General features: G+C 40.0%; 1 protein-coding gene across 1 annotated transcript in view; it reads left to right on the plus strand.

The window, feature by feature from the left end:
- The first annotated feature begins 1,419 nt into the window (after window positions 1-1,419).
- Window positions 1,420-14,752, plus strand: part of LOC311231370 (uncharacterized protein) — a 45,207-nt gene continuing 31,874 nt past the window's right edge. The window contains exons 1-9 of the mRNA XM_084317939.1: window positions 1,420-1,688; window positions 3,381-3,445; window positions 3,604-3,749; window positions 9,039-9,301; window positions 9,575-9,639; window positions 9,854-9,999; window positions 12,835-13,097; window positions 13,377-13,441; window positions 13,657-13,802. Of these exons, the coding sequence (XP_084174065.1) occupies window positions 1,611-1,688; window positions 3,381-3,445; window positions 3,604-3,749; window positions 9,039-9,301; window positions 9,575-9,639; window positions 9,854-9,999; window positions 12,835-13,097; window positions 13,377-13,441; window positions 13,657-13,802 (1,237 nt within the window). The 5' untranslated portion in view covers window positions 1,420-1,610. The remainder of the gene's footprint in view (window positions 1,689-3,380; window positions 3,446-3,603; window positions 3,750-9,038; window positions 9,302-9,574; window positions 9,640-9,853; window positions 10,000-12,834; window positions 13,098-13,376; window positions 13,442-13,656; window positions 13,803-14,752) is intronic.

Consider the following 14,752-nt stretch of genomic DNA (forward strand, 5'->3'; position numbering starts at 1 on the left):
CAACAACTACAACTGCACCTCCAACAACTAGAACAGTTTCTCCAACAACTACAACAGTTGCTCCAACAACTACAACAGCACCTACAACTATTACAACTGTTGCTCCTACAATTACAATAGCACCCCCAACAACCACAACAGTTTCTCCAACAACCACAACAGTTGTTCCAACAACTACAACAGTCACTCCAACAACCACAACAGTTGCTCCAACAACTACAACAGCACCTCCAACTACTACAACTGTTACTCCTACAATTACAACAGCACCTCCAACAACTACAACAGTTGCTCCAACAACTACAACAGTCACTCCAACAATTACAACAGCACCTCCAACTACTACAACAGTTGCTCCAACAACTACAACAGCACCTCCAACTACTACAATTGTTACTCCTACAATTACAACAGCACCTCCAACAACTACAACAGTTTCTACAACAACTACAACAGTTGCTCCAACAACCATAACAGTTGTTCCAACAACTACAACAGTTGTTTCAACAACTACAACAGTTGCTCCAACAACTACAACAACTCCAACTACTACAACAGCTGCTCCAACAATTACAACAGCACCTCCAACTACTACAACAGTTGCTCCAACAACTACAACAGCACCTCCAACTACTACAATTGTTGCTCCTACAATTACAACAGCACCTCCAACAACTACAACAGTTTCTACAACAACTACAACAGTTGCTCCAACAACCACAACAGTTGTTCCAACAACTACAACAGTCACTCCAACAACCACAACAGTTGCTCCAACAACTACAACAGCACCTCCAACTACTACAACTGTTACTCCTACAATTACAACAGCACCTCCAACAACTACAACAGTTGCTCCAACAACTACAACAGTCACTCCAACAATTACAACAGCACCTCCAACAACTACAACAGTTTCTACAACAACTACAACAGTTGCTCCAACAACCACAACAGTTGTTCCAACAACTACAACAGTTGTTCCAACAACTACAACAGTTGCTCCAACAACTACAACAACTCCAACTACTACAACTGTTGCTCCAACAACTACGACAGCACTTCCAACATCTACAACTGTTGCTAGTACAACTACAACTGTTGCTCCAACAACCACAACAGTTGCTCCAACAACTACAACAGCACCTCCAACTACTACAACTGTTGCTCCTACAACTACAACAGCACCTCCTACAACTACAACAGTTTCTCCGACAACCACAACAGATGCTCCAACAACTACAACAGTTGCTCCAACAACTACAACAGCACCTCCAACTACTACAACTGTTGCTCCTACAACTACAACAGCACCTCCAACAACTACAACTGTTGCTACTACAACTACAACAGCACCTCCAACAACTACAACAGTTTCTCCTACAACTACTACAGTATCACCAACAACTCCAGCAGCCATAACCTCAGCAACAGAAACAACTTTAGCAGCAGAAATAACTTCAGCAGCAGTAACAACTTCAGCAGCAGCTACAACTTTGGCAACAGCAACAACTGCAGCAGTCATCACAATAGCTCCAGTTGTCACAACTACAGAATCCACAGCAGCCCCTACAAGCAATGAGGGAACATTGGGTTTGGGATTCAAAATAATGCGCACCTTTTCAAATGACCTTTTGAATCCTAACACTGTAGCATACAAGCAACTGGCTGCAAATATTATGACAGAGGTAAGCCTATCATTATGACAATATATTTTTTTAGCAGAGTAATAAGATTAATTATACAATGGCATGCAAATTTCTTGATTCTGATTGGCTGAAACAGTGAAGTTACCGGTTGTTATTTCGTATAACACACTCCACGTGACCCCAGAACCCGCCCACAACCGAATTACTTTTTTTCCGAATGAATCCGCCGTTCATTCTGTTGACAGAATCTGGCTACGGGGCAACAATAATGTGGTCAAGAGGCATGGTTTCTATCTTTAGCCTTTGGCGTGGTTTATTATTATTCACATGGTAAGCAGCAGTACTAGAGTTCTCCTCTCTCTGAGAGGCAGGTGGAAAAGAGATAGAGGGGGAGGAGACATCTCTTTAAATACTCGCCACCTGGTGGTATCATGAGTGGCTCCGCCTAGAGCGCCCTCTAGTGGAAACAGTTATATATGCAGTTAGACAGTTACTTGCAATCCTACATAGAACCTCTAACTTTAACACATTATTTTCTGAATGATACCAAGATGGCGGACAATAATCTTTATGAATCGATGTATTGATTTTCAAAAAAGATACAGTCACCTGGAATATGTTAGTTGTTTACACAATGTTTGATTACGTAATTGGTTTGTCATGACCCATTGTAAAACTAAATATAAATCGCAGGGGGGGGGGGGGTTCTGAGGCTGAGTGGTCTCTGTGTCGGTGTCCGTCGCGCAAAAGCTGCCTGGCAGTCTCATTGAATAATATAAGTCTGTAAACTTATACAGCAGGAGAAGCCGGAGAAGGAAAAAAGATATGCTGACATTGACGAAAACGAACTTATCATTGTACATTTTGATCTATGTACATGTATGATGTTACCCCGAATATTTAAAGCCAATCATTGTTTAAGAAGCACAGTGAGTTACCGGTTGTTATTTGATTGATTGATTGGAGATTGTATTAACAGATTGCAAAATGGGTACAATACAGTACAGCTCAATACACAATTGTTAAGGGGATGCAGACCAGAGAAAGACCTTCGTCTTGTTTACATCAGGGTTCCCCATTTTCAATTCATCATAACATATATGACATACATGACATACAGATAGACAGTACTGCTACATCTATACATTTATGACATACCAGATTTACAAATACAGTACTGTTTGTGATACAAGAAGAGTCTAAAAAAGAGAGTATATACATTTGATGAAGAAACTGTACATTGGAGGATGTTGGTAGGTAGGAGATTGGTAGGTGGGGGGGGGGGGGGGGGGGGGGGGGGTATTTCATATAACACACTCCACGTGACACCAGAACCTCAATGTAAATAAACCATAATCACCCTACAAAAACAGTACTGTATTTGTAAATCTGGTATGTCATAAATGTATAGATGTAGTCTATCTGTATGTCATGTATGTCTGTAAACTTGTGCATAACAGAGTGTGGCTCTATAGCAGAGTCAATTTATATGAAGTTTGTTGTTAGATGGCATGCTTTGTAGCAACCTCCCTCTGCTTCAAAAGGACACTGTCGCATGAAGCGTTTTCACAGGATGTCCCGGACACAATGGAAGTAATGCTTAATTAAAACAGTTAACATGTTCATTAATTATAATTATGTGCAGAAAAATGATTAAAGAAAAGATAACTAGTAAACTTTTCAGTGGCCATCTCAGTAACATCTGTCTGTCTCTCTCTTTCTCTATCCAAGGTGAACAGAGGTTACAGGATCATATATCCATCTACCTTTATAAGGTCAAGGGTGAATAAATTCTCGTAAGTGATCATTTATTCTAGAAATGTGTTGTCTAGAAAATATAGTACTTGGAATTACAGCTGCATCTTTAATGTGGAAGAATAAATATATAGCAACAATGGTCAATAAAAGGATTATTGAAAATTGAATGTTCTTTTTTCTTTTCTTTTGTTACTAGACAGGGGTCTGTGGTTGTCAACATGACACTAATCTTCCAAAACCAAAATGTGGCTCCTAATGCAACCAGTGCAGCTGAAGCACTGCAGACCTCACTGGCTGGCGGCAGCACCAACCTCAATGTAGATACAAGCTCTATTACCATTAGTAAGTATATACTTACTGTTTCAACCTAGCCAAGTGAAAAATCTGTATATCCTCCATACTAAAGGTATACTTTTAATAATAATGTAAGTGTGTTAAAAGTATATTTCTACCATTATGTACTTTTCTGAGAGTATACTTGAACTGTTAATAATTTTTTGTAATTTGTGTATGTAATATGTGCTTATTGTGTACTAATTAAAATAATACGTTAGTTGTACTTTAGTAACCAACCAACCTAAGTATCCATTTTGGACAAGACCTCTATTACTATTTTTTGCAGGTGAATCTGGTCAAATGACTGCTATCATTAACAGTTGCTGTAAAGAGATGTTGACAACAATGCAATTTCCATCCAAGGATAAAATAGTTTTCTTCTCTCTTATTGCAGCTAATACACATAGCCCATCTACCAATCTAACCACAACTACCAATGCAGCCACAACTACACCAGCACCTCTCACAACCACAAAAGTGCCGCCCACAACTAAAACATTTACTCCAACAACTACAACAGCACCTCCAACAACAGTTGGTCCAACAACCACAACAGTTGTTCCGACAACTACCACAGTTACTGCAGTTGGTCTAACAACTACCACAGTTGGTCTAACAACTGCAACAGTTGCTCCAACAACCACACAATTACCTCCCACAACTACAACAGTTGTTCCAACAACCACAACAGTTCCAACAACCACAACAGTTGTTCCGACAACTACAACATTTACTCCAACAACTACAACAGCACATCCTACAACAGTTGCTCCAACAACCACAACAGTTGTTCCGACAACTAGCACAGTTACTGCTAGGACATCGCATCCAACAACTACAACAGTTGCTACTACAACAGTTGGTCTAACCACTACAACAGTTGCTCCAACAACTACGACAGCACCTCCAACAACTACAACAGTTGCTCCAACAACCACAACAGTTGTTCCAACAACTACAACAGCAGCACCTCCAACTACTACAACTGTTGCTCCTACAACTACAACAGCACCTCCAACAACTACAACAGCACCTCCAACTACTAGAACTGTTGTTCCTACAACTACAACAGCACCTCCAAAAACTACAACAGTTTCTCCAACTACTAGAACTGTTGCATCTACAACTACAACAGCACCTCCAACAACTACAACAGTTTCTCCAACAACTACAACAGTTGTTCCAATAACTACAACAGTTGCTCCAACAACTACAACATCACCTCCAACTACTACAACTGTTGCTCCTACAACTACAACAGCACCTCCAACAACTACAACAGTTGTTCCAACAACTACAACAGTTGCTCCAACAACTACAACAGTTGCTCCAACAACTACAACAGCACCTCCAACTACTACAACAGTTGCTCCAACAACTACAACAGCACCTCCTACATCTACAACGGTTGGTCTGACAACTACCACTGTTGCTCCAACAACCACAACAGTTCCAACAACCACAACAGGTGTTCCGACAACTACAATATTTAATCCAACAACTACGACAGCACCTCCAACAACTACAACAGTTGCTCTGACAACTACAACAGCACCTCCAACAACTACAACAGTTTCTCCAACATCTACAACAGTTGCTCCAGCAACTACAACTGTTGCTCCGACAACTATGGCAGCACGTCCAACAACTACAAAAGTTGCTCCAACAACTACAACAGTTGGTCTGACAACTACAACAGTTGCTCCAACAACCACAACAGTGGTTCCGACAACTACAACAGTTGCTCCAACAACTACGACAGCACGTCCAATAATGACAACTGTTGATACTACAACTATAACATCAACTCCAACAACTCCAACAGTTTCTCCAACAACTACAACAGGTGCTCTTACAACTACGACAGTTGCTCCAACAACAACAGTTGTTCCGACAACTACAACAGTTGCTCCGACAACCACAACAGATGCTCCAACAACTACAACAGTTGCTCCAACAACCACAACAGCACCTCCAAAAACTACAACAGTTTCTCCAACTACTAGAACTGTTGTTTCTACAACTACAACAGCACCTCCAACAACTACAACAGTTTCTCCAACAACTACAACAGTTGTTCCAATAACTACAACAGTTGCTCCAACAACTACAACATCACCTCCAACTACTACAACTGTTGCTCCGACAACTATGGCAGCACGTCCAACAACTACAAAAGTTGCTCCAACAACTACAACAGTTGGTCTGACAACTACAACAGTTGCTCCAACAACCACAACAGCACGTCCAACAATGACAACTGTTGATACTACAACTATAACATCAACTCCAACAACTCCAACAGTTTCTCCAACAACTACAACAGGTGCTCTTACAACTACGACAGTTGCTCCAACGACAACAGTTGTTCCGACAACTACAACAGTTGCTCCGACAACCACAACAGATGCTCCAACAACTACAACAGTTGCTCCAACAACTACAACAGCACCTCCAAAAACTACAACAGTTGTTCCAACAACTACAACAGGTGTTCCGACAACTACAATGTTTAATCCAACAACTACGACAGCACCTCCAACAACTACAACAGTTGCTCTGACAACTACAACACCACCTCCAACAACTACAACAGTTTCTCCAACATCTACAACAGTTGCTCCAACAACTACGACAGCACGTCCAACAATGACAACTGTTGATACTACAACTATAACATCAACTCCAACAACTCCAACAGTTTCTCCAACAACTACAACAGGTGCTCTTACAACTACGACAGTTGCTCCAACAACAACAGTTGTTCCGACAACTACAACAGTTGCTCCGACAACCACAACAGATGCTCCAACAACTACAACAGTTGCTCCAACAACTACGACAGCACCTCCAACAACTACAACAGTTGCTCCAACAACCACAACAGCACCTCCAAAAACTACAACAGTTTCTCCAACTACTAGAACTGTTGTTTCTACAACTACAACAGCACCTCCAACAACTACAACAGTTTCTCCAACAACTACAACAGTTGTTCCAATAACTACAACAGTTGCTCCAACAACTACAACATCACCTCCAACTACTACAACTGTTGCTCCTACAACTACAACAGGACCTCCAACAACTACAACAGTTGTTCCAACAACTACAACAGTTGCTCCAATAACTACAACAGTTGCTCCAACAACTACAACAGCACCTCCAACAACTACAACAGTTGCTCCAACAACTACAACAGCACCTCCTACATCTACAACGGTTGGTCTGACAACTACCACTGTTGCTCCAACAACCACAACAGTTCCAACAACCACAACAGGTGTTCCGACAACTACAATGTTTAATCCAACAACTACGACAGCACCTCCAACAACTACAACAGTTGCTCTGACAACTACAACACCACCTCCAACAACTACAACAGTTTCTCCAACATCTACAACAGTTGCTCCAGCAACTACAACTGTTGCTCCGACAACTATGGCAGCACGTCCAACAACTACAAAAGTTGCTCCAACAACTACAACAGTTGGTCTGACAACTACAACAGTTGCTCCAACAACCACAACAGCACGTCCAACAATGACAACTGTTGATACTACAACTATAACATCAACTCCAACAACTCCAACAGTTTCTCCAACAACTACAACAGGTGCTCTTACAACTACGACAGTTGCTCCAACGACAACAGTTGTTCCGACAACTACAACAGTTGCTCCGACAACCACAACAGATGCTCCAACAACTACAACAGTTGCTCCAACAACTACAACAGCACCTCCAAAAACTACAACAGTTGTTCCAACAACTACAACAGTTGCTCCAACAACTACAACAGTTGCTCCGACAACCACAACAGATGCTCCAACAACTACAACAGTTGCTCCAACAACTACAACAGCACCTCCAAAAACTACAACAGTTGTTCCAACAACTACAACAGTTGCTCCAACTACTACAACAGTTGTTCCAACAACCACAACAGTTCCAACAACCACAACAGTTGTTCCGACAACCACAACATTTGCTCCAACAACTACAACAGCACATCCAACAACTACAACAGTTGTTCTGACAACTACATCATTTACTCCAACAACTACAACAACAGCACATCCTACAACAGTTGTTCCTACAACCACAACAGGTCTTCCAACAACCACAACGGTTGTTCCGACAACTACAACATTTAATCCAACAACTACAACAGCACCTCCAACAACTACAACAGTTGCTCTGACAACTACGACAGTTGCTCCAACGACAACAGTTGTTCCGACAACTACAACAGTTTCTCCAACAACTACAACAGGTGCTCTTACAACTACGACAGTTGCTCCAACGACAACAGTTGTTCCGACAACTACAACAGTTGCTCCGACAACCACAACAGATGCTCCAACAACTACAACAGTTGCTCCAACAACTACAACAGCACCTCCAAAAACTACAACAGTTGTTCCAACAACTACAACAGTTGCTCCAGCAACTACAACTGTTGCTCCGACAACTACAACAGTTGCTCCAACAACTACAACAGCACCTCCAAAAACGACAACAGTTGTTCCCACGACTACAACAGTTGCTCCAACAACTACGACAGCACATCCAACAACGACAACGGTTGATACTACAACTATAACATCAACTCCAACAACTCCAACAGTTTCTCCAACAACTACAACAGGTGCTCTTATAACTACGACAGCTCCTCCAACAACAACAGTTTCTCCAACGACAACAGTTGTTCCGACAACTACAACAGCACCTCCAACATCTACAACAGTTTCTCTAACAACTACTACATTTAGTCTGACAACTACAACAGTTGCTCCAACAACCACAACAGTTGCTCCGACAACTACAACAGCACCTCCAACATCTACAACAGTAGCTCCAACAACCACAAAAGTTGTTCTGACAGTTAGAACAGTTACTCCAACAACTATGACAGCACATCCAACGACTACAACAGTTGGTCTGACAACTACAACAGTTGCTCCAACAACCACAACAGTGGTTCCGACAACTACAACAGTTGCTCCAACAACTATGACAGCACGTCCAACAATGACAACTGTTGATACTACAACTATAACATCAACTCCAACAACTCCAACAGTTTCTCCAACAACTACAACAGGTGCTCTTACAACTATGGCAGTTGCTCCAATGACAACAGTTGTTCCGACAACTACAACAGTTGCTCCAACAACCACATTGAATATGTTACAATGACTAATATAACTAAGCTTTGATGTGAAGTGATGTTTACAACAATGCAATTTGCATCCAATGATAATATCATTTTCATCTCTCTTATTACAGCTAGTACAGTTAGCACAACTACCAATGCAACATCAGCAGAAGCTTCAACAACCGCAGGATCCACAACTGTGATAGCACCTACAACAACTGCAGAAGCCATCACAATAGCTCCAGTTGTAACAACTACAGAATCCACAGCAGCCCCTACAAGTAATGAGGGGTCTTTGGGTTTGGGATTCAGAATGACGCGCACTTTTTCAAATGACCTTTTGGATTCTACCACTGTAGCATACCTGGAACTGGCTGCAATTATTACAACAGAGGTAAGCCAATCAATATGACATTACTTTGTATGTTGTATTTATTAATTTATACAGCTAAAACCAGCAGTGTGTAATGGGATACACAGTACATGTAAGTTAGTAACATAATCAAATCAAAGTATTTCAGATGTTCTACAAAAAGTTGATACACATCCTTAGTAAATCAGTTTTTTCATATAGCTTAACTTGTTTAACTTCACGTTCAAGTTAACTTCAGTGGCCATCTCAGTAACATATATCTACTGTATGTGTGTCTCTCTTTCTCTCCCCAAGGTGAACAAAGGTTACAGGATCATATATCCATCTACCTTCTTAAGGTCAAGGGTCAATCAATTCTCGTAAGTTTTGATTTATTCTAGGAATGCATTATTTAGAGAAGATAGTACTTAGAATTACAGCTGCATCTCAATGTCCAATAACTAATGTGTAGTAACGATTGTCAATAGAATCCCATAGAAAGTATTATGGGATGTCCTAAGTCTATACATTTTTGTAAACCCTCCAAGCAAGGCTAATGTTTTGTTCTTTTTTCTTATTTTCTTTTGTTACTAGACAGGGGTCTGTGGTTGTCAACATGACACTAATCTTCCAAAACCAAAATGTGGCTCCTAATGCAACCAGTGCAGCTGAAGCACTGCAGACCTCACTGGCTGACGGCAGCACCAACCTCAATGTAGATACAAGCTCTATTACCATAAGTAAGTAAGATGTGCTTATTGTGTACAAATTAAAATAATATGTTAGTTGTACTTTAGTAACCAACCAACCTAAGTATCCATTTTGTACAAGTCCTCTATTACTGTTTTTTTGCAGGTGAATCTGGTCAAATGACTGCTATCACTAACACTTGCTGTAAAGAGATGTTAACAACAATGCAATTTCCATCCAAGGATAAAATTGTTTTCTTCTCTCTTATTGCAGCTAATACACATAGCCCATCTACCAATCCAACCACAACTACCAATACAGCCACAACTACAACAGCACCTCTCACAACCACAAAAGTACCGCCCACAACTAAAACATTTACTCCAACAACTACAACAGCACCTCCAACAACAGTTGGTCCAACAACCACAACAGTTGTTCCGACAACTACCACAGTTACTGCAGTTGCTACTACAACAGTTGGTCTAACAACTACCACAGTTGGTCTAACAACTGCAACAGTTACTCCAACAACCACACAATTACCTCCCACAACTACAACAGTTGTTCCAACAACCACAGCAGTTCCAACAACCACAACAGTTGTTCCGACAACTACAACATTTACTCCAACAACTACAACAGCACATCCAACAACTACAACATTTACTCCAAAAACTACAACAGCACATCCTACAACAATTGCTCCAACAACCACAACAGTTGTTCCGACAACTAGCACAGATACTGTTAGGACATCACATCCAACAACTACAACAGTTGCTACTACAACAGTTGGTCTAACAACTACAACAGTTGCTCCATCAACTACGACAGCACCTCCAACAACCACAACAGTTGTTCCAACAACTACAACAGCAGCACCTCCAACTACTATAACTGTTGCTCCTACAACTACAACAGCACCTCCAACAACTACAACAGTTGCTCCAACAACTACAACAGCACCTCCAAAAACTACAACAGTTGTTCCAACAACTACAACAGTTGCTCCAACTACTACAACAGTTGTTCCAACAACCACAACAGTTCCAACAACCACAACAGTTGTTCTGACAACTACAACTCTTAATCCAACAACTACGACAGCACCTCCAGCAACTACAACAGTTGCTCTGACAACTACGACAGCACCTCCAACAACTACAACAGTTTCTCCAAAATCTACAATAGTTGCTCCAGCAACTACAACTGTTGCTCCGACAACTATGGCAGCACGTCCAACAACTACAAAAGTTGCTCCAACAACTACAACAGTTGCTCCAACAACTACAACAGCACCTCCAAAAACTACAACAGTTGTTCCAACAACTACAACAGTTGCTCCAACGACTACAACAGTTGCTCCAACAACTACAACAGCACCTCCAACTACTACAACAGTTGTTCCAACAACCACAACAGTTCCAACAACCACAACAGTTGTTCCGACAACTACAACATCTAATCCAACAACTACGACAGCACCTCCAACAACTACAACAGTTGCTCTGACAACTACGACAGCACCTCCAACAACTACAACAGTTTCTCCAAAATCTACAACAGTTGCTCCAGCAACTACAACTGTTGCTCCGACAACTATGGCAGCACGTCCAACAACTACAAAAGTTGCTCCAACAACTACAACAGTTGGTCTGACAACTACAACAGTTGCTCCAACAACCACAACAGTGGTTCCCACGACTACAACAGTTGCTCCAACAACTACGACAGCACATCCAACAATGACAACGGTTGATACTACAACTATAACATCAACTCCAACAACTCCAACAGTTTCTCCAACAACTACAACAGGTGCTCTTATAACTACGACAGCTCCTCCAACAACAACAGTTTCTCCAACGACAACAGTTGTTCCGACAACTACAACAGCACCTCCAACATCTACAACAGTTTCTCTAACAACTACTACATTTAGTCTGACAACTACAACAGTTGCTCCAACAACCACAACAGTTGCTCCGACAACTACAACTTTACCTCCAACAACTACAACAGTTTCGACGACAAGTACAACAGCACCTCCAACATCTACAACAGTAGCTCCAACAACCACAAAAGTTGTTCTGACAGTTAGAACAGTTACTCCAACAACTATGACAGCACATCCAACGACTACAACAGTTGGTCTGACAACTACAACAGTTGCTCCAACAACCACAACAGTGGTTCCGACAACTACAACAGTTGCTCCAACAACTATGACAGCACGTCCAACAATGACAACTGTTGATACTACAACTATAACATCAACTCCAACAACTCCAACAGTGTCTCCAACAACTACAACAGGTGCTCTTACAACTATGGCAGTTGCTCCAATGACAACAGTTGTTCCGACAACTACAACAGTTGCTCCAACAACCACATTGAATATGTTACAATGACTAATATAACTAAGCTTTGTTGTGAAGTGATGTTTACAACAATGCAATTTGCGTCCAATGATAATATCGTTTTCATCTCTCTTATTACAGCTAGTACAGTTAGCACAACTACCAATGCAACATCAGCAGAAGCGGCGTTATTTAAATCCAAGTTATTATTATTATTGTATTATTATCTATAATTACTGTTTCAACCTATCCAAGTTGAACCTGTGCATATATTTTCCATACTGAAAGTATATTTTTTGTATATTAAGTGTGTTGAAATATATTTCTACCCTTATGTACTATTCTGAGAGTATACTTGCAATTGCATTTTTCTAACTTTTTATGTGTTATCATGTACTAATTCAAAGCATATGTTGATATGATCATTAATAATGCTATAAGTGTAATTTTAAGTACACTTAAAAAAAATTATTTTGCCATTTTCATCCAATGATAATATCGTTTTCATCTCTCTTATTGCAGCTAGTACAGTTAGCACAACTACCAATGCAACATCAGCAGAAGCTCCAACAACCGCAGGATCCACAACTGTGATAGCACCTACAACAACTGCAGAAGCCATCACAATAGCTCCAGTTGTAACAACTACAGAATCCACAGCAGCCCCTACAAGTAATGAGGGGTCTTTGGGTTTGGGATTCAGAATGACGCGCACCTTTACAAATGACCTTTTGGATTCTACCACTGTAGCATACCTGGAACTGGCTGCAAATATTACAACAGAGGTAAGCCCATCAATATGACATTACTTTGTATGTTGTATTTGTTTATTTATACAGCTAAAACCAGCAGTGTGTAATGGGATACACAGTACATGTAAGTTAGTAACATAATCAAGTCAAAGTATTTCAGATGTTCTACAAAAAAAACAAGTTGATACACATCCTTAGTAAATCAGTTTTTTCATATAGCTTAACTTGTTTAACTTCACGTTCAAGTTAACTTCAGTGGCCATCTCAGTAACAGATATCTACTGTATGTGTGTCTCTCTTTCTCTCCCCAAGGTGAACAAAGGTTACAGGATCATATATCCATCTACCTTCTTAAGGTCAAGGGTCAATCAATTCTCGTAAGTTATGATTTATTCTAAGAATGCATTGTTTAGAGAAGATAGTACTTAGAATTACAGCTGCATCTTTAATGTCCAATAACTAATGTGTAGTAACGATGGTCAATAGAATCCCATAGAAAGGATTATGGGCTGTCCTAAGTCTATACATTTTTGTAAACCCTCCAAGCAAGGCTAATGTTTTGTTCTTTTTTCTTCTTTTCTTTTGTTACTAGACAAGGGTCTGTGGTTGTCAACATGACATTGATCTTCCAGAACCAAACTGTGCTTCCTAATGCAACCAGTGCAACTGAAGCACTGCAGACCTCACTGGCTGACGGCAGCACCAACCTCAATGTAGATACAAGCTCTATTACCATAAGTAAGTATCTAACTATTTCCTTGGCCTCCTTCAAGACAGTCCTGAAAACCCATTTGTTCACAAAGGTCTATGGTCTCTACTAGTCGTTTCCCTGTCCTTTATTGTCATTATTATTTATTTAGTTAATTCCTTATTTGTCTTTTTTGTTGCCTTGTAAAGCGTCTTTAGTTTTCTTGAACGGCGTTATTTAAATCCAAGTTATTATTATTATTATTATTATTATTATTATTATTATTATTATTATTATTATTATTATTATTATTATTATTATTATTATTATTATTATTATTATTATTATTATTATTATTGTATTATTGTATTATTATCTATAATTACTGTTTCAACCTATCCAAGTTGAACCTGTGCATATATTTTCCATACTGAAAGTATATTTTTTGTATATTAAGTGTGTTGAAATATATTTCTACCCTTATGTACTATTCTGAGAGTATAGTTCAAGTTCAAGTTCTTTAATAGTTGTCATACAGAAGTACAGAATACTTTCATACAAAATGCTTCTTACTGTTACGCTCCAGAGACTGTGCTAGACAAGATAGTATCAAATAACATAATAACATAATATAGCATGAATTTAGAAGAAGAAAATGAGGTCACAGTGTTCGGTATAGACATATGTACAATGTTCTGAGTTACCATATAATATACAATACACAATACTATGCAGTGTACTAATGTACAGTACTATCTAGTGCAAAGCAGAAATGGGATGAGTTACAATTTTAGGTACAATTTACAGTAAGGTGTACGAGTTGTAGTGCAATCCTTCATCCATAAATATAAAGTGTGGGGAGTGGGTGCTACAGTGTGTTTGTTTAAAGTGGGTGTGTGCTATAAGTGTGTGGAGTGGGTGCTACAGTGTGTTTGTTTAAAGTGAGTGTGTGCGTGTGGATGTGTGTGCTATGTGCGTTTGGTGGTTGTTGTTGTGTAGT

The sequence above is a fragment of the Notolepis coatsorum genome (assembly GCF_963971535.1).
Source record: "Notolepis coatsorum genome assembly, chromosome: 7".
Lineage (NCBI taxonomy): Eukaryota > Metazoa > Chordata > Actinopteri > Aulopiformes > Paralepididae > Notolepis > Notolepis coatsorum.